The sequence below is a fragment of the Saccopteryx leptura genome, chromosome 6 (assembly GCF_036850995.1).
Source record: "Saccopteryx leptura isolate mSacLep1 chromosome 6, mSacLep1_pri_phased_curated, whole genome shotgun sequence".
In the NCBI taxonomy this organism is placed as follows: domain Eukaryota; kingdom Metazoa; phylum Chordata; class Mammalia; order Chiroptera; family Emballonuridae; genus Saccopteryx; species Saccopteryx leptura.
Genome location: NC_089508.1, coordinates 29,759,596 through 29,782,743, shown reverse-complemented (window position 1 = coordinate 29,782,743; position 23,148 = coordinate 29,759,596). Strand labels below are relative to the sequence as shown.

Sequence of the window (23,148 nt, the reverse complement as noted above, 5' to 3'; positions counted from 1 at the left end):
CTTTATGCTTGTGTAGTCTTTCTCTGAAAGATATTTCATTGAAATGAATAGCATTTTTTTTTTCCTTTGGAGATGGACTGGAGGTTACCTTGCATTTTGGTTTAGTTGACTGGTTTTTCTTCCATGTTATGAGTGGCACCTCTTGATTCTTAGTTGTGTCCACATGTGCTGCCGTTGGACGCAACAGTTAGCAGTTTCTTCCACTTGAAGGCTTACCATTCGGTAGGAACCTGTAAAGTTCTGAAATGGAAAGTAAATCAGAGCGATCTGACAGCAGAACTCTAGAAAGTGCAAAAGCCAGGTTTAATTAGGTATCAGTACGAAGCCATTATCCCCTTAACAAAAGGTGGGGAAGGGGAGGGGGGTGAGAACAATTGGCGTCTCTCTGAGGCTGCCTAGCGCAGCCCGGGAGCCCAGCTGGAGCTCGGCTGGCCCTGCATTCTGCAGGCAGCGTGCAGTTTTTGAAACACCCCTCAATGTTCCAGCCCTTAAATAGCAGCGAGTCTTCCAAAGTGATGCTGCGCACTGTTAGAGAAATGAAAGCAGCTGCCTCACAAGCAGGAAGCTGCCGAGCGAGATGCTTAATTATCGTGGAAGTAAGTGCTTGTTACTGCTGCGTGGAGCGCGGGGAGCGCGGGCCGTCCTCGCGGTGTCAGCCGTGATTTATAGACAATGCAGCCCTGTCGGCGCAGTGCTGGTTCAGCAGCATCTTCCCAACGTGGATTTGGCAGGAATTTAAAGGCCACCTCTGGTGTCATTTGTGGAGTCTTGGAAAAGGGTCCTCTGCCTTTCTTTTCAGGATGTACGCCACCATGCAGGATTCTGTGCTCCGAATTTGTGCCTCTTGCCTCCCGACTGATGTGCCCACGAGGAAGTTGGTTTTCTTCGGCAGTCACCTGGAAGGACGTTAGCAGTTCTCTGTCGTCTCTGGGGGAGTATGCAGAGGTCTAGCTACAGCAGCATTTTGTTTCTGCTCTCTTCAGAAATTAGCGCCAAAGGGTGGGGTAGGTTGCAGTGCGTAAGGAAATGCAGGCATTTTGTTAATCAGTGAAATAGTCCGAGTAGATGAAGCAGGAGAGAGAGCATGGGAAGAGGTGGTGGTGAAGGCTGGATTCGTTCTGAACTATTCCTGGTCGGGGTAAGTAATCAAGTAGAGGCACATGCAGAGGAATGCTCAGGGATGTGATGGCTCTGGGAAAACACCGTTTATTTTCTGTTTTGTATTTGCTCTTGTCAACTATGTTTAGCCTTTGTAAAGATATGGAAGACAAGTTAGGATTTTGAAATATAGAAGGTGTTAAAAAAGTGAGTGTTGCAACCTACTAAATAAAATAATTTTCAGTTTTTAATCTTGTTAACGAACTGTGTGTTTGCTCTAATTGCTGAACTCTGTTGACTGTGTTGGCTATGTCTCAAACTTTTGGTCAGCACGGTGGTTCGTGGTATTCTACATTGTTAGAGGTCATTGTAATTCTTACTTGGTCTGTAGTGGGGGTTGGAGCCTTGGTGTCCTGGAACGAGATACTCCCTGCCCCCCCAATTATATGAAACAGTTCAATTAAGCTCAAGTAGCAATAGTCTTTTAAAATACATATAATTTAAAAGATAGGCTTTTATTAAACACTTTTACTTTCTTTCAAACCTGCTTTACTAAAATATTGGGTTATGAGCTGTGAACCACATTCGTTACCAAGTCTTTTGTTTTCATGAGTCTGGTTTTGGCAATTGCATCCTTATTTTTATATGTATTTATCAAATGCTAATTCCAATTGTCCTTTTCTCTTTTAGAGAAAGCATGGGATTATGGTAACCACAGAGTCCCAGTAATACAAGTTCCATTCAGTTTTTTCTGAAAGAAAGCCGTCTGTTAAAGTGAAGCAAAGGAACTATTGTGGATTATAATGTTTTGAAGATTTGGATTTTCAGAAGTTTGAAAATAAGGCATCGTTTAACCTTTTAAATGAAAAAGATTAAGATCTTATGCAACTGCTGTATTTGCTGGAAACCATTTTCCAAAAGGGAAGTGCACATTTAAAACTTAGATATAATGGTCCTTTCTGCAGGGATTTAAGTCTGATTGCTTTCCCATCATGACCAGCTTGAAACGGTCGCAGACGGAGAGGCCTATCGCCACTGAAAGGGCCTCCGTTGTCGGCACAGATGGCCCTCCCAAAGTCCACACTGACGACTTCTACATGCGACGCTTCAGGTCCCAAAATGGCAGCTTGGGATCATCGGTCATGGCTCCTGTAGGGCCCCCCCGCAGTGAAGGTCCTCACCATATAACCTTGACCCCAGGAGTCCCAAAGATGGGGGTTAGGGCAAGGATCGCAGATTGGCCCCCAAGGAAGGAAAATGTAAAAGAATCTAGTCGTTCAAGCCAGGAAATAGAAACCTCAAGTTGCCTTGAGAGCATGTCCTCCAAAAGCAGTCCTGTGAGTCAGGGAAGTTCTGTTAGCCTCAATTCCAGTGACTCAGCCATGTTAAAAAGCATACAGAACACGCTGAAAAACAAGACGAGACCGTCGGAGAACATGGACTCCAGATTTCTCATGCCCGAAGCCTACCCCAGCTCCCCGAGGAAGGCTCTGCGCAGAATACGACAGCGGAGCAACAGCGATATCACCATAAGTGAACTTGATGTGGATAGCTTTGATGAATGTATCTCGCCCACGTACAAGACTGGGCCATCATTGCACAGGGAATATGGTAGCACATCTTCCATTGATAAGCAGGGAACGTCCGGAGAGAGCTTCTTTGACTTGTTAAAGGGCTACAAAGATGACAAATCTGATCGAGGTCCAACTCCAACCAAACTCAGTGACTTCCTCATCACCAGTGGGGGCAAGGGTTCTGGTTTCTCTTTGGATGTTATAGATGGGCCCATCTCACAGAGAGAGAACCTCAGGCTCTTTAAGGAGAGGGAAAAACCACTCAAGCGACGGTCCAAGTCTGAAACTGGAGACTCATCCATTTTTCGTAAATTACGCAATGCCAAAGGTGATGAACTTGGGAAATCATCGGATCTTGAAGATAACCGATCAGAAGACTCCATCAGACCCTGGACATGTCCAAAGTGCTTTGCCCACTATGATGTCCAGAGTATATTGTTTGACTTGAATGAGGCAATTATGAACAGGCACAATGTTATTAAGAGAAGAAATACCACCACGGGGGCTTCAGCAGCTGCTGTCGCGTCCTTGGTTTCAGGACCTTTGTCCCACTCGACCAGCTTTAGCTCCCCAATGGGCAGCACGGAGGACCTGAATTCCAAAGGAAGCCTCGGCATGGACCAGGGAGATGACAAAAGCAATGAACTTGTAATGAGCTGCCCGTATTTTCGAAATGAGATTGGGGGAGAAGGTGAAAGGAAAATCAGCCTCTCAAAATCAAATTCTGGCTCCTTTAGTGGGTGTGAAAGTGCCTCCTTTGAGTCTGCACTCAGCTCCCATTGCACGAATGCAGGAGTGGCAGTACTTGAAGTGCCCAAGGAGAACTTGGTGTTGCATCTGGATCGAGTGAAAAGATACATTGTGGAACACGTGGATCTCGGCGCTTACTATTACAGGAAATTCTTCTATCAGAAGGGTGAGTAGAGATCTTTCATGGTTTAATTTTCTGTGCTGTACTTTCTGAAAGAGAGTACTATATGTTTATTTTAGCATTATGTCGTAAGATTTTCCTGTATTCCTTCTTTTCTCTTGATGGTAAAATAGATAGGTATTTATTGCAATGTATTATTTTTTTGCATTTTTTTGAGCTACATCTTCCTTTTAGGTATTTAAATGTCTTGTATATATTAAATATTTGTTTTTTCAAGAATAAACCCTTTGATTTAGTGGATGAAATTATAGTCTTCATGTAGAAAATTAGTTTTACCTTTTGGGATAAAGGATCAGTTAATGGCAATTGTAATACATTTCTGTTCATTTCACAAGAATTGTAATGGGAATTAATTTCATTATTTGACTAAAGTCACAGAGCCAATAAGCTTCAGAGCCAGGAATCAAATTTAGGTCTTCTGTATTTGAGTAGAAAAAGCACTAAAGAGATAAGTACCCTTACGTGTTGACTTCCTTCAGAAGGAATCCTAGTCCTTTTTGTTCTTTCGGGGAAAAATACATACATACATTGTTGGATTACACTCTATATGCAGTTTTATCTCATACATACTTTTAAGAAAGGCTCTGTGATTTATTAAAAAGTACAGTAGTTTAAACGAACTCTTAAGAGCTTTTGAATAGTGCTTTTGAGCAGCATTACTAGTTGAAGAAGGAGTTTATCATACAAGCGTCCATGCCAGGATGCAGGATGCAGGATGCTGACCAAGGGAGGACACACACCTGTGGCCCATTGGCTGGCTCAGTAATCCCTGTATGCAAATGACTACAGCAGTGTTTTGATTTCCCATTTACTGTTTTGAAGTTTTTAAATGTTGTTTGGATCCAGTCTTCCAAATGACCTTTCATTTCCAGTACTCATTATAGCTTTAGAATAAAATTTACCGTAAGGTTATTGCATGATAGACTTCATTTAAGAGGATTTATTGACTAAAAGGATCTTATCATGTCACAAGTATGTATGTCATTTAAATATCTGTGGCAGTGGTCCTGGAATCACTATAGTAGTGAAAATCCCAATTTTATTTTTAAATAATCTTTACTCTCTCAGAATAGTTTTCTGGAGTTCAGATTTTAGAGACCACTTTTTTCTTATACTGTCCTTTAAGATACAGGGTTTCTCAGTGTTGCCATCTTGGCAGTTAGGGCCAGATAGTCCTTTGGAGGAGGGGTATCCTCTGCATTGTAGGATGTTTAGCAGCACCCTGGCCTCTCCACCCTAGAGGTAGAGGTGTCCCCTCTCTCTGTCTCAGCTGGGACAACCTAAACTGTCTCCAGGTATTGACAAATACCCTTTAGGCAGCAATATTTCACCTAGCCAAGAATGCCTGATTTCTTGTACCTGGAGCTGTTTTCCACAGGTGTTTCTGAGCTGTCTGTAGGTGGAGGTCACCTTGCTAAAAACTGATATTTTAAGTCCAACATGAGAGAACATATTAACTATAATCTTATTTCTGTAGCGGTAGGCACTTTTTACCAGGAGGCAGGCCAGTATGGTAATATTAATAATGAACTTTTCTGAGCACTTGTTATGTACCAGGAACTTTGCTGAACTTTTGATATGACATGCATTTTCTCATTTCAACCTCTCTCTGCCCATTGAGGTAGGTACTGTTACTGATGACATTTTCCAGATGAGAAAACTGGGCTTAGGTGATGTTAGTAATTAAGCTGTCATGGAGCTATTAATACTAGAACCAGGATTTCTTTGCTGTGTCCGACCAGAGTCACTCTGCTCTGCTCTCTACTGTATGAGTCTAAAGGGAAGTATATTTTTATGGTTAAATTTGGTAGAAATTTGTTTCAAGTATTTTTATCTCTCCAAAGTTTGGGATAAAAACTTGAATGCCTATATTCCAGAGTTATCCAACATAGCTCATGACACTTCATAAATTTAAAAGCCACCAATTCAAACTAGTTTCTAATTTGAAGCATGGAAACTACTCTCTTACCCAACATAATTAGAACTGGTTAATTGAAAATAACGGTTAAATCAGGAAATCTTTAAAAAGTGTACATGTTCAAAATATTTTCTTATCATTAAAATACATAAGAATATGTTTGCCAAATTTTTGCGAGGTTGAGGGCTTTTCTTTGACAGTGATTCTACTATTTTGAATCCTAGATTGTATTAATAGTAGAAACCAAAAGTGCAAAAGCAGAGACACTAGCAAGGCAATCTGAATATTATAAAATCTTAGGTTTCATATTTTCTCTCATTTTTTTTGTAGCTGTCTCACCCACATCTAATCCAGCTTTCTTTTTAGTGACTTGCCTTTAAGTCTTTCCAGAGTCAACTAGTTTTTAGTAGAAACAAGATTTATCATTTGTACTCATATTCCATAAACTTTCATAGTATTTAATTAAATTGCATAATTACAGTAATGGGTCAACTGACATCAACAGGTTTGGGAAGACACAGCTGACTTTGTCAGCACGAGGTTCAGCTGGTGGGAGCCGGAATCCTACGTGTGGTGCTGGAGCTTGCCTGCTAGTGCCACTGAGTGCCATCACCCTGGTTCACAGAGAGACCCAGGGCAGGCCAGGAAGCTGGTTCAATGAAATGCAGTTATATAGAGCACCTGCTGTGTTTTCTTGGGCCACATAACTTAGACTGTTTATATCAAACAGGTCATTTGTCACAATATGATAATATACAACAAATTATGACTATAATGAATAACATCATTTGATGCTGATATTAAGCCCCCCAAAGTATAGCTGCATATTAAAAACATAATATCTATTCTTTATCACTGTATAAAGTAGTTAATTCTGTCCTATAATTTTTATATAGAAATGGATTCACTAAAATTAGAGCACTAACTCATTTTTCCTGATCAGAACCTTAAAGCGAATCAATCCTTTTGAAGGAGTACATCAATGCCCAATGTGATTTACCTTCCAATAATAGGTATATACGTGCTCCTGACCTGGTTGTCACTCTAACCTCTTTATCACCATATATGTTCCATTCTTCTGTGTAATGCATTCTTGACTTCATGTGACTACGTCTCTGGGGAAAACAGTCCCCTTAACCATACTCTACTGTCAACATTATATGAAGAATTTAATTGTCTTTGGCTGATGAAGTTGCAGTCACTTTTTAATATTATGTTCTTTATAAACATCATTATTTTGAAAATTTAGTCTTTAGAGGATATTTGGCTTCAACATGTAAGCCCAGTCTGTTGCTGGAAAGATAACTGGACCAGTAAGTGCCCACTGTTTGCACTTATTAAAAGGAGCAATACAACATTTGTGCCCTTTTTCCCAATCCTTTCTCTTGCCCACTTCTCTTTGCTGTTTTGCTAGTATATGTGATGTGTCTACTGAGACTCACTGAGGATTAAATGATAGTATGGCTAACATTTATTGTGTTACCACTATGTGCTTTGTGCAGACCTCCTCACTTAGTGCTCATAGGTCCCCAGGGTGAAGCTGTCATTGTGATAAGTCCAAGTGATGCAACCACAGACTTCCTAGAGAGGCACAAAGTTGGCAGTGGGATAGCATTAAAATTAATCTGGTCATCTCCCTTTGAGTGAAAATATATTCTGTATTTAGCTTTTATTTACAGAGTCACCATGATCAGAGTACCAAGGGAAGGTGTGAGCAGAAACTACTGAGTTGTAGAAGAGTTGTTACCTATAGCCGACACGGCTTATTGAGGAAACCTTTTCCTGGCCATTATTGACCTTACTTGCTGTGCCCATACAGGGCTTTTCCAATTTTGCACTGAGTACACAATTGTCTTTAAGCATGAGCTCCCCAAGTCCCATCTAGAGAGCTGCATTAATAGAAAAGAGAGGAGCCCATGAGTTGCCTTGGCTGTGGTGTTTGTTGCTCCATTGACCAAAATGTTGATAGGCTTATCTGATGCTAGGTGGGGTGTCACCATGTCAAAGTCAAGTTATTGAAAATGCTCTGATAGGGAAGGGCCTCTTCCTGCCGCCAAGTGGCTGGGAGATACTGCCATTATCTAGTCCAGAGCTCATCCAAGAATATTTTTCCCCTCCTGAAAAGAGGGAAAATTTATGCTGGTGCACCTGATTATTCTTCTGATAACTTGAAACCACTAGATCTGATTTTATTGTTCACTTTCCTCCTACACCTCCACCTCTCTCCACCCCACACCCATGTTGGGGTGCACATGTGCATACCCACACACACAAATCAGGTTCACCAGCAACATGGACCACAATTGCTATTGTAATGCCCAGTTTTAATTATTCACCTCTCACCCTCTTGTAATCCGCCATCTTTAATAGCATACTTACTCACCTTCATTTGTGCTTAAAGTGACAGCTTTAGCACTCTCGTGTACTTTTAAATTTTGCTCTCAGAGGCTGTGCTTCAAGTTCCAGCTTGTTAAGTGAGTATTATTAAGTAGCTGTTGTATATTTTAGTGGAGTATTCTATGTACAATAGAACATCAAGGAACACCGCATACAGCTAAGCTTCTTTGTAAAAATATTGCTCATTTTGTTCGTTTTCATTTTTTTAATCCTGTGAGTATAGCAGCATTCGGCTTGAAACTACTATGCTGTATGTCTTATAATTCAGCATTGTTAAAAGATAATTAATTATTCTATATTTAGTTTTTTGAGATAGACAGTGTTATTTCAAGGAAGTGATAGACGCAAGTCAACAAGTCTGTCCCACTGAAACCACATTGTACTCTATGCTCTTGAACTTAATAGTTAATTTCTGCCAAAATGAATAAGGAAAGGTTGTGTAATTTATTGTTTTAACATCTTTATCTTTAAAATTTTTTTTATCGTGATCACGTAAACTGTGTATAATTTGTTTGAATAAAGCGCTCTAGTTATGTAGTCCTCAGGGAGATCTGGGGCACCAACTTCTTGAGACACTAACCTAGCATGGTCTGCTGCTGTCTTTAACCTTCCCAGGGCTTCTGGTGGCAAGGAGGCCGTTATATATACATGAAAGTTTGCACGTTTATTCCTTTGAAAACAAACATCCTCTCCCTTCGTGGCTGGGATCTCCTGAGTCCCAACACTCCTTGTCTGAACTCTGACCTGTAACGCATTCAGCACGTGTCACCTGTGCCACGTCAGTTCAGAGGCTCGTGGAAGTTGGTTGAAAGGGCATGTGCCTCGCCTCCTCCTCATGTTTTATTTTTAAAATCAAGCTAGACTGTCAGAAGGCCACATTTATTTAAACACTTGACTTTAGTCAAGGACATCTTTTTTTAAGACCCAGTCATGTAAGAACGATTTGCATTAAAACCGATGAAGACATTGCCGTTATGTCCTTCTTCAGCCCTTGTGGAAAGTTCCATGTGAGAGAAGCGTTTTAGAATTTGATGCCAGGAATTGTTTTCTAGTAGCTACCAAACGCCTGCCTTTCTGATGATAGGCATGTTGTATTTGCTGGCTTATTTGGGTTTATTTTTACTGTATTTTCTGTTTGACCTCAACTCCCAGAGCCGGATTTGATGCTCAACTAGACAACCTTCATTAATGCCCTTGTTTCCACTTGTCCTCTTTTAGTTTTTCTATTTCTTTTGTTGGCATGTTTTATATATTTCTTTTATTACTAATGACCTCAAAAATTCTTTTTGGAAAAGATAATCTGTACACACTTATACTCAAATAAAAGACTTCTATTCCTTGCTTTCTCCTCAGTTCTGGCTGCATTTCTCACTGTTACCTGCTTCCACCTGGATGGGTATCTGGTTGGCAACTCGGAAGCATCCACACAAATTTTGACTTCATTTTTCTTCCCAAACGAGCCTCCCTCGCCATTGCCCTCTTGCTGTAAATGCCACCGTTATTATCAGCTACTTGGATGTGCAGCACTGAGGCCTCGCTGTTTGTTTTTCAGTCAGCCTTAGAATTGCTGCTGACTTTGTTTTTTATGTCTCATTCCTGGTTCTAGAACTTCAGGCCCTTGTTGCCTCTTGCTCAAATTCTAGCAATAGATGTCTTAGTGTCTCCATCTCTCGCCTGCCGTACTCAAAATCCAACCTCTTGCCTTTGCCAAAGACAGTCTAATCATAGAATGATTTACATTGTACATGATTAAATTTATGATTTAATCATGTGACGAGTGTTTTGTGTTGGTTGAGCCCTCTGGGTTGCAGACGCTTACATTAGAGGCATGCAGATAGTTTGTTAGGGGCTTGTGAAAGAAAAAAGGAGGAAGCAGAGCTTACCGGGGAAAAGCCTTTGATCCACAGTGCAGATCTGACACCAAGCAGGGAGGAAGGAAGGGACGCAAAAGTGGACAGAGGACACCTCAAACCACAATGCAGATCTGACAAAGACCCAGCCAGTGCAGGGGAGCAAAGAGGGAGCATTAGAGAAGTCCCTTGTTGGGCAGGAATTGCCAGGCCCTGCTCTCATGGGCATGCTCATTTCTAGATGGAGCTGCTCTGGAAGAGTGTTGTTGGGCTGGAAAACAGTAGCGGATTCAAAGACGCTACAGCCAGAGATGTCAGCTGGTTGTATTTCCCATGGTTGAATCAGTTGCAAATCCCTTCTGGAAGGGAGCTCTGTGTTGCACCTTCCAAGCTGCCACATGTGCGTGAGTGCCTACGCCTTCTTGGCATGGTTTTGAGAAACAGACAATAAATCACACAAAAGTGTGTGTGTGTGTGTGTGTGTGTGTGTGTGTGTGTGTGTATGCTAATTATAAGAATCAGCAATACAAAAATGGAGAAAGTAATTCTCTTATTCTAATTTGGTTTGTAATCTATACTTTTTCTTATACACACAAATTTATCATCACATTTTATTTGTAATTAACAAGAGTGTCTTTCATATTTTAAGTAACTTTAAAAATGAACAGTTGCACATTTATACTCATTGATTTGATAAAAATATTTCTTAAGCACCTACCTGGTGGCAGCTGCCGTGCCTGGAGGAGAACAAAGCGGGTACACTCCTCATGGTGCTTGTGTCTGCCATTTGTGCTGTTAAGATGCGTGAGAAGATATTGAACCTTATTTTTTTTTTCCTGATTTAAAAAAGTATACTTTAAAAATCTTCTACAATTTCTTTGTTCCATTTGTCAGGAACTCCATTTCAATGGATGGTGTAATCTCATCTTTAGTAATTTTAATTTCTTTTCATTCTTGTTTTATATTTATCAATTTTATGTTATGGATAAAAGATTGGTATGTAGCTCTCTGCATTTTATTATCTCATCCTTTCACTTTATTTCAGCAATACTGTTTTTATTCCCCAGGAACGTATTATTTTTGTTTTTCTGTAGTTATTTTTCATAGTAGCCTATCTTTATTTTATATGCCTCACATTTCCCCATTAGTATTAATTACAAATTTTTATCGCAGTTCTTTCCCTTGAATGATCTGTATCCTCTGAGCTGTATTTTCTCTTCTTTCGTGCTATTGGTTTTCCTTAGTTATCTACTGATCTAATCACATTTATGGACAAAGACCGAGGAGGATTGGTATAGGGAGCAGGCTTCCCGCAGCGCTGTGGGTCGCGTTCCCCACCCGGCCTTGCCTTACAGGGAGGGCTGGAGGCCAACACCAGCAAAGTAGTGAGACTTCGGAACAGGCAACAGGGAACAGTGTCTTTTCAGAGTGAGAAGGCCAGTGAACCAGGTGGAATATGCAAACCCAAGTGGGTGCCAGAGTTGGGGGGCTTTCTCTGCTCCACTCCTGCATGGAGCTGCCCCTCCTGCTCTGCCCAAATGCATGCATTAGGATGGGCTGTTCTCCCTTCTTCTCTTACCCAGGTGACAAGCTCCTGCTCCTCCTGGGCTTGTGATACCTATGTAACCCCCTTCCTCCCAAGGTGCAGATGCTCGCCCACCACTGCTCTGAGTCGCACTGCGCCTCTTCTGCACGGTGCTTTCCATGGTGCACTGGTTCTCAACCAGTCTTAAGTGCTACTTGAAGGCAGGCCCAGGATACGTTCCACAGTTGAATGAATGTTTGGTTCTGCTGTGAAGTATAAGATTTACTGAGTTGAGGAGCCAGTGTATCTGATATTTGCAGCATCAGGTAGAGGCATTGAGGGCCAGCCCTCTGTGTCTATGACTTTGTGTTATGTGCCAGACATGGAATTAATGTTATAGTTCCTTCTCCTCTCTTTTCAGGAAATGAGACCACAGACAAGTCTTTGTGTGGTCACGGTGGTTTTGTGGAAATTAACCAAGACCACCAATTGATCCCCACAGGCCCAAAACATCATTATGGAGACTGATTTTTGTTATTGTAAACTTTATTAGACACAACTGATGGATGCTAAAATCAGGGGTGACAGTTTGAGCAGAAACGGGAGAAGCAGAATTTGAATAATTTCAAAGCTATCTCCTTGAAGATATTTGTAGGCTGTAAGGGGAAAGATAGTGATGTTGTGTTGAAGACACCTGGCAGATGCCACTTTAACCAAATGTATCAAGGTCTGTCTCATGAACCCCATGAAATGATGAATTGAGAGAGTTACGTTATTTCTATGGTTCTCTTGCCCAAAGTGCGTAACCTCAGACCAATCATGAAATCAACAAATCCAAATAGAGTAGTAAAATCTCTTCAAAGGTGTGGAAGTCATAAAAGATGTAAAGATTGGAAAGCAGGGGACTAAGAAATAACATCTGAATGCAACATGAGTGGGATTTCAAAACCAAAAAAAGGACATAGTGGAAAACTGGTGAAATTTGAGCCATATCTTTAGATAATGGGATTGTGCCAATGTTAATTTCCTGGTTCTGATTGATGATTGTACCGTTTTTAGTTACATAAGATGTTAACATCCCTTGGAGGAGACTGGGTTAGAGATTTATGGAAACTCCCTGTACTATTTTTGCAACTTTTCTGGAAATCTTTTAAAAGCAGTCAAGATAAAAAGTGAAAAACAAACAAAGAAACCCTTCAGGTACAGTCAATAGCAGTGACTAATATATGAACTGTATGCATGAAAATGGCTATGCTTCCTCAACTTGCTGTGTCAGAGTGCATCAGTGTGACAGCCATGCTTACTGATTCCCATATTCCGAAGAATTCTGTGCTTTGTTTTGTAGTCTCAAGGAAATAAGGGCCCATTACACCTGTTATTTTAGTACAGTTTACATAAAATTGAGCTTGTCACCGGTTTTCCAAATGCAAACTTCTTTATAACTTCAAACATCAGTGAGCCCCTTATCCTGAGCATCAACATTTAGGTGCTCAGTAAATACATATTGGCTTTATCAGTTTCTGTCCTGGTCTTCTCCTGGAGCCTCCTCTTCTCATAGGAAGCTGCAGGGCAGTGAGAGGAAAGATCTTCCTAACTGAATTCAAGTCAAGTAGAAGCATTTGATGATGTCAAAACACCAGTTGAAGCAACCTCTAAGTTCATATGGACAGTGTGAATATAGACAAGCATGTAGACTATGCGTGGTGTCTGCCCTCATGGGCAGCAGTGACTTCTGCCTTGACTGAATTTCTGTCTCTGAGGGACTTCCTTCCAAATCCTTCAAAAACATGTTATATAGCAAGATATCTTGCTTCAATACCCCTGGTAAGGGGTAACAAAGTTTTAAACAGAAAGAAATTGAGTTAGGAACAGGTGCCCCATTGTAATTTCTTTCATTTGGATGTTAAATACCTTTTTCCCCCCTGAGCTGGCATTTGAATTAGTATTAGTTTTGAACATTAAAAGTGGAGTTGCATGAGTATGCAACCTTTTAAAATACTTTTTACTCATTGACCATTTGCAAACCAAATACATTTTTATACTTTTAAAAATCTTCCTATTATAAAGGTTATATAGTGTTCATTACAGAAAAATGAGGAAGTCTAGAAAATAAGAAAATTAATCTTGTTTGATTACTAGTGATTTTATTTCTCATCATTTTTGATACATGCATTTATTTTTTAAGTAAAATAAAGATCATTAAATACAGTTTTATATATTTTTTCATGATTTTTTTGGTATTTTTCCAAAGTTAGAAGCAGGGAGGCAGTCAGACAGACTCCCACATGCGCCTGACCAGGATCCACCCGGCATGCCCACCAGGGGGCGATGCTCTGCCCATCTGGGGCATTGCTTCTCTTCAACCAGAGCCATTCTAGCGCCTGAGGCAGAGGCCATGGAGCCGTCCTCAGTGCTCGAGCTAACTTTGCTCCAATGGAGCCTCAGCTGTGGGAAGGGAAGAGAGAGACAGAGAGGAAGGAGAGGGGGAGGGGTGGAGAAGCAGATGGGCGCTTCTCCTGTGTGCCCTGGCCGGGAATCGAGCCCGGGACTTCCACACACCGGGCCGATGCTCTACTGCTGAGCCAACCAGCCAGGGCCTCATGATTTCATAATTGGTTATGCTATCATTTATTTAAAGTTCCCATCTGTTGTAAATTCAGATTCTCTAGTTTCTCATTATTATAAATAATAATAATGCTTACATCAGATGTTCTTAAGTTTTTTGCTTTTCCCTTTATTGAGCCTTTTTGCTGTTAGGTGAAATCTATGGACGGTCCTTAGAATAATTTTTTAAAGTACATTAAATAAAAGTACAAAGCAACACAGAATATTAAAATACATTTGCAAAATTTTTTAAATTTTTGTGACATCTATACTTTTTATTGCATTAACAAAAAGATCTAACTTCAGGTCTGATAACTACCATAATTTCAAAGTAGTGATAAGCATAATCAATATTTTGGTATGTCTGTAACAAGTATAATGAGACATAAAAATATATATGATTTACATTGGTGTCAAAATCACATATATAGCTAATGTTATTTTAGTTTTTTGCCTACATTTATAATGAACAGAAATGCTGCATTTCATTTAAAGTTAGTGAAATTATTTAATTTTTTAATTGAAGTTCATGGAACCCCTTATTTCTATCCGTAGAGAAGTTTTAAGACCTCTGGCCTTATATAAATGATTATATAAGGTTTTTTCCACATGTTCAGTTATTTCCATAATATAAAGAAAGCTCTGTAAATGAAATGGAGTTCATAAGAAAGCTTAGACCAGAAAGGTCTGACTGGTATATTTAAGACTGTGTAGTTTAACATTTTCTTGCCTGCTTTGAATATTTACAGCTTTTATTTTTGAACATCTATTCTAGGCCCAAAACATTTTTACTTCTTTGACCACTAGTGAGATTGAGGTTAATAATGTACAGTAAAAAAATCTCCCGTTTTGTATCTGTTACTCTTTATTTTCTCTTTGTTTCAAATAGGTGTGTTTTTTTACCTTTTTCTTTAATTACATAGATAAAATTTATTAATGCCAACATAACTTTATATTAAAGCCTACCTTTTATTGGCAAGTTAGGGGACTGTTACAGGCTGTTTAGTCACATGCAGTTTTAAGCCCCACAATTTCATGCAGTTTTGGCAAATAGACCAGCCTACTTTTCCTTTTTTTAATTTTTATATTTTAATTATAGTTGATATTCAATATTTTATAATAGTTTCAGGTGTTTAGCATAGTGGTTTAGACATTTATATAATTTATGAAGTAATTCCCCTGATAAGTATACTACCCACCTGGCTTTTTTGTGTGTGACAGAGAGGGGAGGGGGCAGATAGGGACAGAAAGACAGGAAGGGAGAGAGATGAGAAGCATCAACTCCATAGCACCTTAGTTCATTGATTGCTTTCTCATATGTGTCTTGACCAGGGGGCTGTAGTCAAGCCAGTGACCCCTTGCTCAAGCCAGAGACGTTGGGTTCAAGCCAATGACCTTGGGCTTCAAGCCAGCAATCTTTGGGCTCAAGCCAGCAACCATGGAGTCATGTCTAAGATCCCATGCTCAAGGCAGCGACCCTGTGCTCAAGCTGGATGAGCCAGCGCTCAAGCCGGTGACCTTCGGGTTTCAAACCTGGTTCCTCAGCGTCCCAGGTTGATGCTCTCTATCCACTATGCCACCACCTGGTCAGGCGACCACCCTACTCTTTAAATTACTTAGGGAAAGAAGAATTGAACTTCAGAGTGTTGTACACTTTGCAAATGTGGACAATGACTCTTATGTGACAATAATTATAAGCTTAGGAGAGTGCTTTGGGACCAATTTCTGGCATGTGGCCAATCCTGTGTATGTTTTCCCCATCCATTTTTCTGACCTGCTTTTGATTATGATGCACAGTCTTAGGCTATTTAGTTCTCAAGGAACCTCCACCCTTATAATTAGGTGAGCCCTTTGAGGAAGAGAGTCTGAGCACCTGTGAGTGGTAAACATCTCTGAAGAAATTGTTCATGAACAGTTGGACTTTTATTCCCTCCACTTTGGCAAACCCATGTTTCATTTGAAGAGCAGAATATGCTGCTGTTTTGTTCTCTTAACTTTTGGACCTGTCCTTGCTTTCTAATCTGGTTGTTAGTTATACATGTTAAGATGCAATAAGTTGTATAAAAACAAAAACAGCTTAACAACTTGAACCCTGCAAGTGGAGATGAGCAGCTTTACAGAAGCATGGACTGGTTTCATCCCAATTCTTCCTTGTTTCATCAAATTTTTTTGTCTCATAAAAATATTGAGCTAATGAGAATATTGAGGGTCAGAATTCATGTTGTTGACTGCACTGACAAGTGCCTACTTATCACCTACAAGTAAACTATTTTAAGAAAAAATATAGAGGATCAGGTAACATACAGATACTCCAGTACTTTCAGCCTTTTGAATAGTGCATTTTCACCAATGAAATAAAAGTTGGTTTTACATCTCATTTGCATAATCAAACAACTTTCTTGGACTTGTCGTTTGCTTTTCTTTCTTTTTTCTTTTTGTATTTTTCTGAAGTGAGAAGCGGGGGTGGGTGGGCAGAGGGCAGACAGACAGACTCCTGCATGCACCCACCAGGGGGTGATGCTCTGCCCATTTGGGGCATTGCTCCTTTGCAACTGGAGCCATTATTGTGCCTGAGATGGAGGCCATGGAGCCATCCTCAGTGACCCGGCCAACTTGGCTTCAATGGAGCCTTGGCTGCGGGAGAGGAAGAGAGTGACAGAGAGGAAGGAGAGGGGGAGGGGTGGAGAAGCAGGTGAGCACTTCTCCTGTGTGCCCTGTCCGGATATCGAACCTGGGACTTCCACACACTGGACTGACACTCTACCACTGAGCCAGCTGGCCAGGGCTTGTTTGCTTTCCTGATGTTCTTGTTTAATAAAAAAAAAATCAAATACTTTTTTTTATTGCTTCATATTCATTTAGAAATATCCCCTAATTTTTGTGAGCAGTATAGTTTAAAATGGTGAAGTAATTTTAATTTCAGCTAGTAAAGTTCAGTTGTTATTGTTCCAGTCTTTCCTAGTATCTTTAGTGTCCTCCCTTATATGACAACTTTAGATACCTTTCCTAGAGAAAATGAAAGTTTTTATTTTTCCTTCTGTATGGTCAATTAGGGCAACTAAGAGCAGAATATGAACCTTTTTTGTGATTTTAACATCGGTTGCTTTATTATATATAACATATGGCCATACATATACAAATACTTTCTGAAATGTTTGGTAACAATTCAGTGCCACCAGGAGTGTATGAATGAGTGCATTACACCTCTTCTGAGGACCCCTTTCCCACTTCAGAAATGTCACTGATTTTCTTAGGTGTGGGAGAGTGGTTAAGTAGTACTTGGTTTTTGGTTTTTGTTTGTTTTAAATTTATCAGTTTATTTTTCACATTTAAAATTTTCAGTTAACAATTCTAAAGAAATATTTAAGCCATTAAGTATAACTTTACATATTTTTAGTAAAAAATAAAAATATATTTTTGTTATATACAGTCCACATTATGCTGGTCTCCCTAGGGAAATGTACAACTGAACGTTAACGCAAAGTCTGCAACTATCATGGAAAAGCCAGTGTAAGCAATCAGAAATTGCTGGTGGAAGCCCTACAACTCTTGTGACTGTATATTTCTTTCCTTTATTGCAGTTAAAATGCCAGGCTTCACTTTTTTTTTTGGCCTTGTGTGCACATGCTTACCTGTAGATCATAACCAGGTGGTAGGAGCTGTATTTGCTCTAATTATTTGGAGCTTTGAACAATTTACTGTTTCCCCTGTATAAGAATATCAAATTATTATTTATTACTATAAATGTGTCAACCAAAAATGTAGCTCTTTGTGTGGAAAATTCTGGTGATGGCAGAGCTACTCATTGGCACTCTTTGTACATCCTTGTTAAAACTCAAGAACCAGAACTAATAAGAACACTTCAGGCTAAACATTTGGCTAGCTGTTAAATATGAAAATAAAGCAAGGGGAAAGCACTCATATATGAAAAAAACCATTGCTACAGGTATTTCTCCCTTTACACATAGTGAAACCTTGGCCCAATAATACATCAATAAATAAAGCTCTATGTGTGTTCTGGCTAGTTAATCCCGTTAGGTACCAAATTTCATTTAATTATTTTATTTACAATATAACTTGGGAAACTTTTGGGAAGATACTATTACATATGATGGCTAGGATTAGTAATTAAAATAATGTGTGTGAACCCTGGCACTGCTCTTGACTAGTGTGGCTGGGAAGTAACTTACTCTCTAAGTTATAGTTTCCATACCTATAAAAAGGAAGGAAATACCTGTATTTTCATGGTTGATGTGAAGGTTGGAGTGCTTGGCAAAGTGCCTCGCTGCTGTGTTATATCATTCTAATAGTGACTGCAGTTTTTGGACCTGTAATACCTGCATTTCAGTGCATCCTTCAGTGTATTCGTCCATTCTACTAGCCAGTTCCTCTTCCCTTCCTCTGACTTTCGTCATTCTGAATTCTCTCATCAAAGGCTTCCCAGCCTTTCTGTAGCACTCATGGGCTGTAGCTTGTTCTTTTCCTTTCCTTCTGCACCCCTTCCCCGAAAGACAGCTGATAGTGGATCTGGCTCCCTGGAACTGATGGGCCACCCCATTAACAAAGTGGGGAGACAGGTTAGGAATACATGGAAAAGGCTGCAGCCCATAGCAGGAAGCGCTCTACCCAAGGCTGTGTCGGGGGTGGGGAGTGCTGCTGTCCAAGGAGAAGGAAGGACAGGTGGAGCAGAGAACAGCCAGGAGGGCGGGACTGAGGCTAACTACGAAAGGCAGGGTATTTTTAGTTAAAAGAAAAAAAATCTGAATCTTTTTATCTTGAGATAAAATTTTAAGGACTCAAATTCAATTTTAGGTGACTTGCTGTGAACTAGTCTCTTCTGCCACTGCATTAGGATTTTGAATCAAATAAAGTTTTGTTTGTGTAGAAAAGGATTTTTCCCTACACCTCAGTAATGTTCAGGTATAAACAGTGGACAAAGAAAAGGCTTTTTGTTGTAAGACTGATTCTTACTCAGGTTGACTTTTTGAATAAGTCGAGTTAAATCATGATAAGTAGTGAATTTAACACAGGAAACCTGACCAGAATCGTCATCCACACCAATGAGACTGAAATAGATGAAGACTAAAGGGAAATGCTTTTTGGAAATAATAGCTAAGGCTCTCCTTTAGTTTAAAAAAAGAAAGATTGCTGTTTCTGCACAAACACACGGAGAAGTTCTGAAGATCTCAGAGTTGTCAAACCAGAGAAGGGTTTGTTTAAAGATAGTCTGAAGAAAGTGTTAGAAGTTGGTTTACAATTATCTCATCACCATTCCCCTAACTCAAATGTACTTCATAAGCAGCTGGAGAAAATTACACAAAAATACAGTTGGATGTTGATGATGACACACACAAAACATTTAAATGATCTTTAATTTTTTTGTTTTTTTTTTAAATTAACATTTGTCAGTTTAGTATAGGGTTTAGTTTCATTTTAAAATAACACTTATTATTTTATCTGACAATTTATACTATAATGATTGTGTTTAATACTTATATTTTTATAAATTTACATTTTTGTGCTATAACATTTCTAAATTTTTAAATTTGAAACATAGTAAATATTTTGTTTCACTATTTGTATTTTTAAGAATTCTTAACACTGTCTGTCCAGGTGGTGACATAGTGGATAAAGCATTGGCCTGGGATACAGAGGGCCCAGGTTCAATACCCTGAAGTTACTGGCTTGAGCAAGGGCTCATCCCGCTTGAGTGAAGGATGCTGGCTTGAGCGTGAGATTATAGCCATGACCCCGTGGTTGCCAGCTTGAGCCCAGAGGTCGCTGGCTTAGGCAAGGGATCACTAGCTCTGCTGTAGCCCCCCAGTTGAGGCACATATGAGAAAGCAATTAATGAACAACTAAGGAGCTACAAGGAAGAATTGATGCTTCTCATCTCCTTCCCTTCCTGTTTATCCCTCTCTCTGACTTAAAAAAAAAGTCTTAACACTTTAAAATTATTAGTATTAATATACAAAGTAAACACTTTTATTTTGCTCAAGTGTTCAATCACTATTTTAGAGGTTTTGTAAGTAATATTTCAGATTAGAGCAGTGGTCCCCAACCCCCAGGCCACGGACCAGTAGCGGTCCGTGGGCCATTTGGTACTGGTCCGCAGAGAAAGAATAAATAACTTACATTATTTCTGTTTTATTTATATTTAAGTCTAAACGATGTTTTATTTTTTAAAAATGACCAGATTCCCTCTGTTACATCCATCTAAGACTCACTCTTGACGCTTGTCTCTGTCACGTGATACATTTATCCGTCCCACCCAAAAGGCCGGTCTGTGAAAATATTTTCTGACATTAAACCGGTCTGTGGCCCAAAAAAGATTGGGGACCACTGGGTTAGAGGACTTAGTCAAATAAAGAAGAGTTGTGGGAAGAGTATTCTAGGTATTTCTTTAGGTGAGAAAGGGCAGAGTGAGAGAAGTTCAGTATAGGTGGTCTTCAGAGTTCAGAAGAATGATGGAAAGGTCTAAATTGAAACTTCAGTGATTGCTGGGGACAGGTTGTGAGGGCCTTTATAAAGCCATGAAAAATATGCAAGGACCCTTGGGAAACCCCCAGGAAGGATGTTAAATTTAATAGTGGTCAGATTTGCAGGGTCATCTGGCAGCTGTATAAATGAGCTGGATAAAAGCAAAGCAGTGAGAAGACTTACATTCAGGCAAGTGATGATGAGGGAAGTCACTGGCTGTGGAATGGAGAAAAGGTAGATAGGTTCGAGAGAAATTTAGGAACTACCATTTGCAGGGGATAACAGTGGATCTGGCATGAAACTAGTGAATGTGGTAGTAGTCGGTAGAAATCAGACTGCAGGGAGAGCATCTTAGGTTTGGTGGATGGAAGGTGATGGGTTCACTTTTGTGGAAGCCTTTGGGACAGACAGATAGAGTTCCACTAGACAGACATAGAAATTGATGGCTTTAGAGCAGTCTGGAATAGGCATGGAGTCAACGTCCAGACGGCAGTTGAAGTTCTGAGAGTGGACGGAATTTTGAGGATGGGAAGAGGAAGGGAAACTGAGTTATAGCCAGAGCGGTGGAAGGAAAATCGGTAGAGGATGCTGTCACAGAAGCCAGGAAAGGTGTTTCTAGAAAAAAAAAATGAAATGATCAACTGTGCCATATGTAAGGGAGAGTTTGAGCAAGGTAAGGACTAACACACCTGATTGTTTCTAACCTAAAGGCTATCATTAGTTAGTGCAGATGGAAGTCAGATTACAGTGATTCTGAGGTGAGGAAGTAGGCTGCTCTTTGAAGAATTTTCCAATGGAAGAAAAAGAGGAGTTATCCTGAGGGAGGAAAGGACTTGAGGATGTGTTGTTATATTTATTGAATAACTATGAAATGAGTCTTGAGCTTGATGAAATGATGGGAATATGTGAGTAGAGAGGGACAAGTGGAAGATCAAGAGAGAATGGTCAAGGCAGAGTCCCTGGGCAGATGGACTTCACGGAGGCCAGAACTTAGAGTGAGATTGAGTTTTGGATTGTAAAGAAAAGGAAGCGGAAGTCTGGGTCCATGTAAGTTTGTATGTATGATGGAAAATGAAAACATTTGCTTCTGAAGTGACTTCTTTATTTTCTCCGCGGTTTAGACAGCACTATTATTTGTTGAAATTGAAGAGAAAGCAGGTGGTGGTGGTGGTGGGGTTTGAAGGAGGATAGAGAATGTTTGACACACCTGCTCTGGAGAAGGGGAAGCTGACCAGGGTTACCTTGGGAATGAGTTGAGGTTGTTGGAGGTAATTTGACAGTGGCCAGATCTACATAGTTGTAAATTTCCTCAGTGGCAGAGAATAGCAGCCTCACCTGGCCTTCCTGAGGTTTGTTGGAGTATTGAAGAGTTTCTAGAGAGTAGGGTTTCAGTTGAGTCCCTGACACGCAAGAATAGATTATAATGCATGTGTTTCACACCCATCTTTGACCCCCTGCGCTGTTATTCTGTGCTGCAGTACTAAATTAGTCTCGGAAGTTCCTGAAGTGTGTGAAAGCTCTTGCTCCTTCAGTAAATGGCCCCAGACTGCTGTCTTGGATTTCTTTTAAGTTCTTGTCTGCTTTTTTATACTACATGTCTCCTCCCTTTCTGTTTTCTTCCTTGTTGTCAGTTGTTCTATCACATTGCTGTCTGCATGCAAGTCTCTATCAGCCCTACAATCTGGACTTTGTCAACATCTGGAATTATCATACCTCTGAAATAAAGCTGTGGGCTTGAAGACCAGATAACCAAGCTTATTACAATAATGTGCAAAGTTAAGAGTGAAGCACCTCTGAGTGCGATTCTTACGTGCTGTGCTTTGGGGGTGTACATGAGCATTTGTACATAAACTTTGTGAACATTTAGCAGGTTGTTTCTCAGTTGTCCATGTAGAGGTGTTTATTGCCTGTATGTATTCCCACGTGCTTTCCTTTTTTGAATCTCCGTGGATTATGATAGTCTTCCTATGGAGGTCTCAGTATTTATGATTATATCTTTTATTGTTGTTCTTTAGTGCTTGCAAAGTATTTTCATATGCACTGTTTTAAAACTACAGATGTTTTTACTGTAATTTCTTATTATTCTCATGGATTTTCAAATACTTAAATATTTTGTATGTGCATAACATATATTTTCAAACGTTTATGCATTTTGTGTGAGAATACCATGCCATGTCACAACTCAGTCATTTAGTCATATCACATTTAAATGAAATAGATCAATATAAAGTATTTTGTAAGTTTGAAAAATAAGTGATCTACCCTAGCCTTTCATATATTTCTATGTTTTATGGACTTCCTCATCTCTGAACATCTCATGTATACATCAATAATTTTCTTTTTCTTTTAGCAAGGGAGAATCAGAGGGACAGAGCCACAGACAGGAACAGAAGCCAGAAAGGGAGAACAATAAGAAGCATCATCAACTCGTTGTTGCAGCACTTTAGTTGTTCATTGATTGCTTTCTTACATGTATTCTGATTGGGGGGCGGAGGGGGGGGGCGCCAGCCAAGCCAGTGATTCTTTGCTTTAAGCCAACAACCTTGGGCTTCAGGTCAGTGACCATGGGGTCATGTCTATGACCCCATGCTCAAGGCGGCAACCCCACACTCCAGCTGGCAACCTTGGGGTTTCCAACCTGGGTCCTCAGTGGCCCAGTTCGACACTCTATCCACTGTGTCATGTCCAGGATAGGAAATAATTTTAATTTTTTAAAGGAAGTTTTATTTACACACACATACTCAGGTGCATGGTAAATGATCATTTTTTTA

At 40.0% G+C, this 23,148-nt stretch overlaps 1 protein-coding gene across 8 annotated transcripts in view; it reads left to right on the top strand.

The window, feature by feature from the left end:
* SIPA1L1 (signal induced proliferation associated 1 like 1) overlaps positions 1-23,148 on the top strand; it is a 372,985-nt gene that overhangs the window by 215,984 nt on the left and 133,853 nt on the right. For 7 of the 8 annotated variants that reach the window (XM_066344442.1, XM_066344440.1, XM_066344435.1 and 4 more), the window contains one exon: positions 1,789-3,588. In XM_066344442.1, coding sequence (XP_066200539.1) covers positions 2,091-3,588 — 1,498 coding nt within the window. In that variant the 5' untranslated portion in view covers positions 1,789-2,090. Of the gene's footprint in view, positions 1-1,011; positions 1,139-1,788; positions 3,589-23,148 lie in introns of those variants that run through there. The other variant, XM_066344439.1, reaches the window with a different exon arrangement.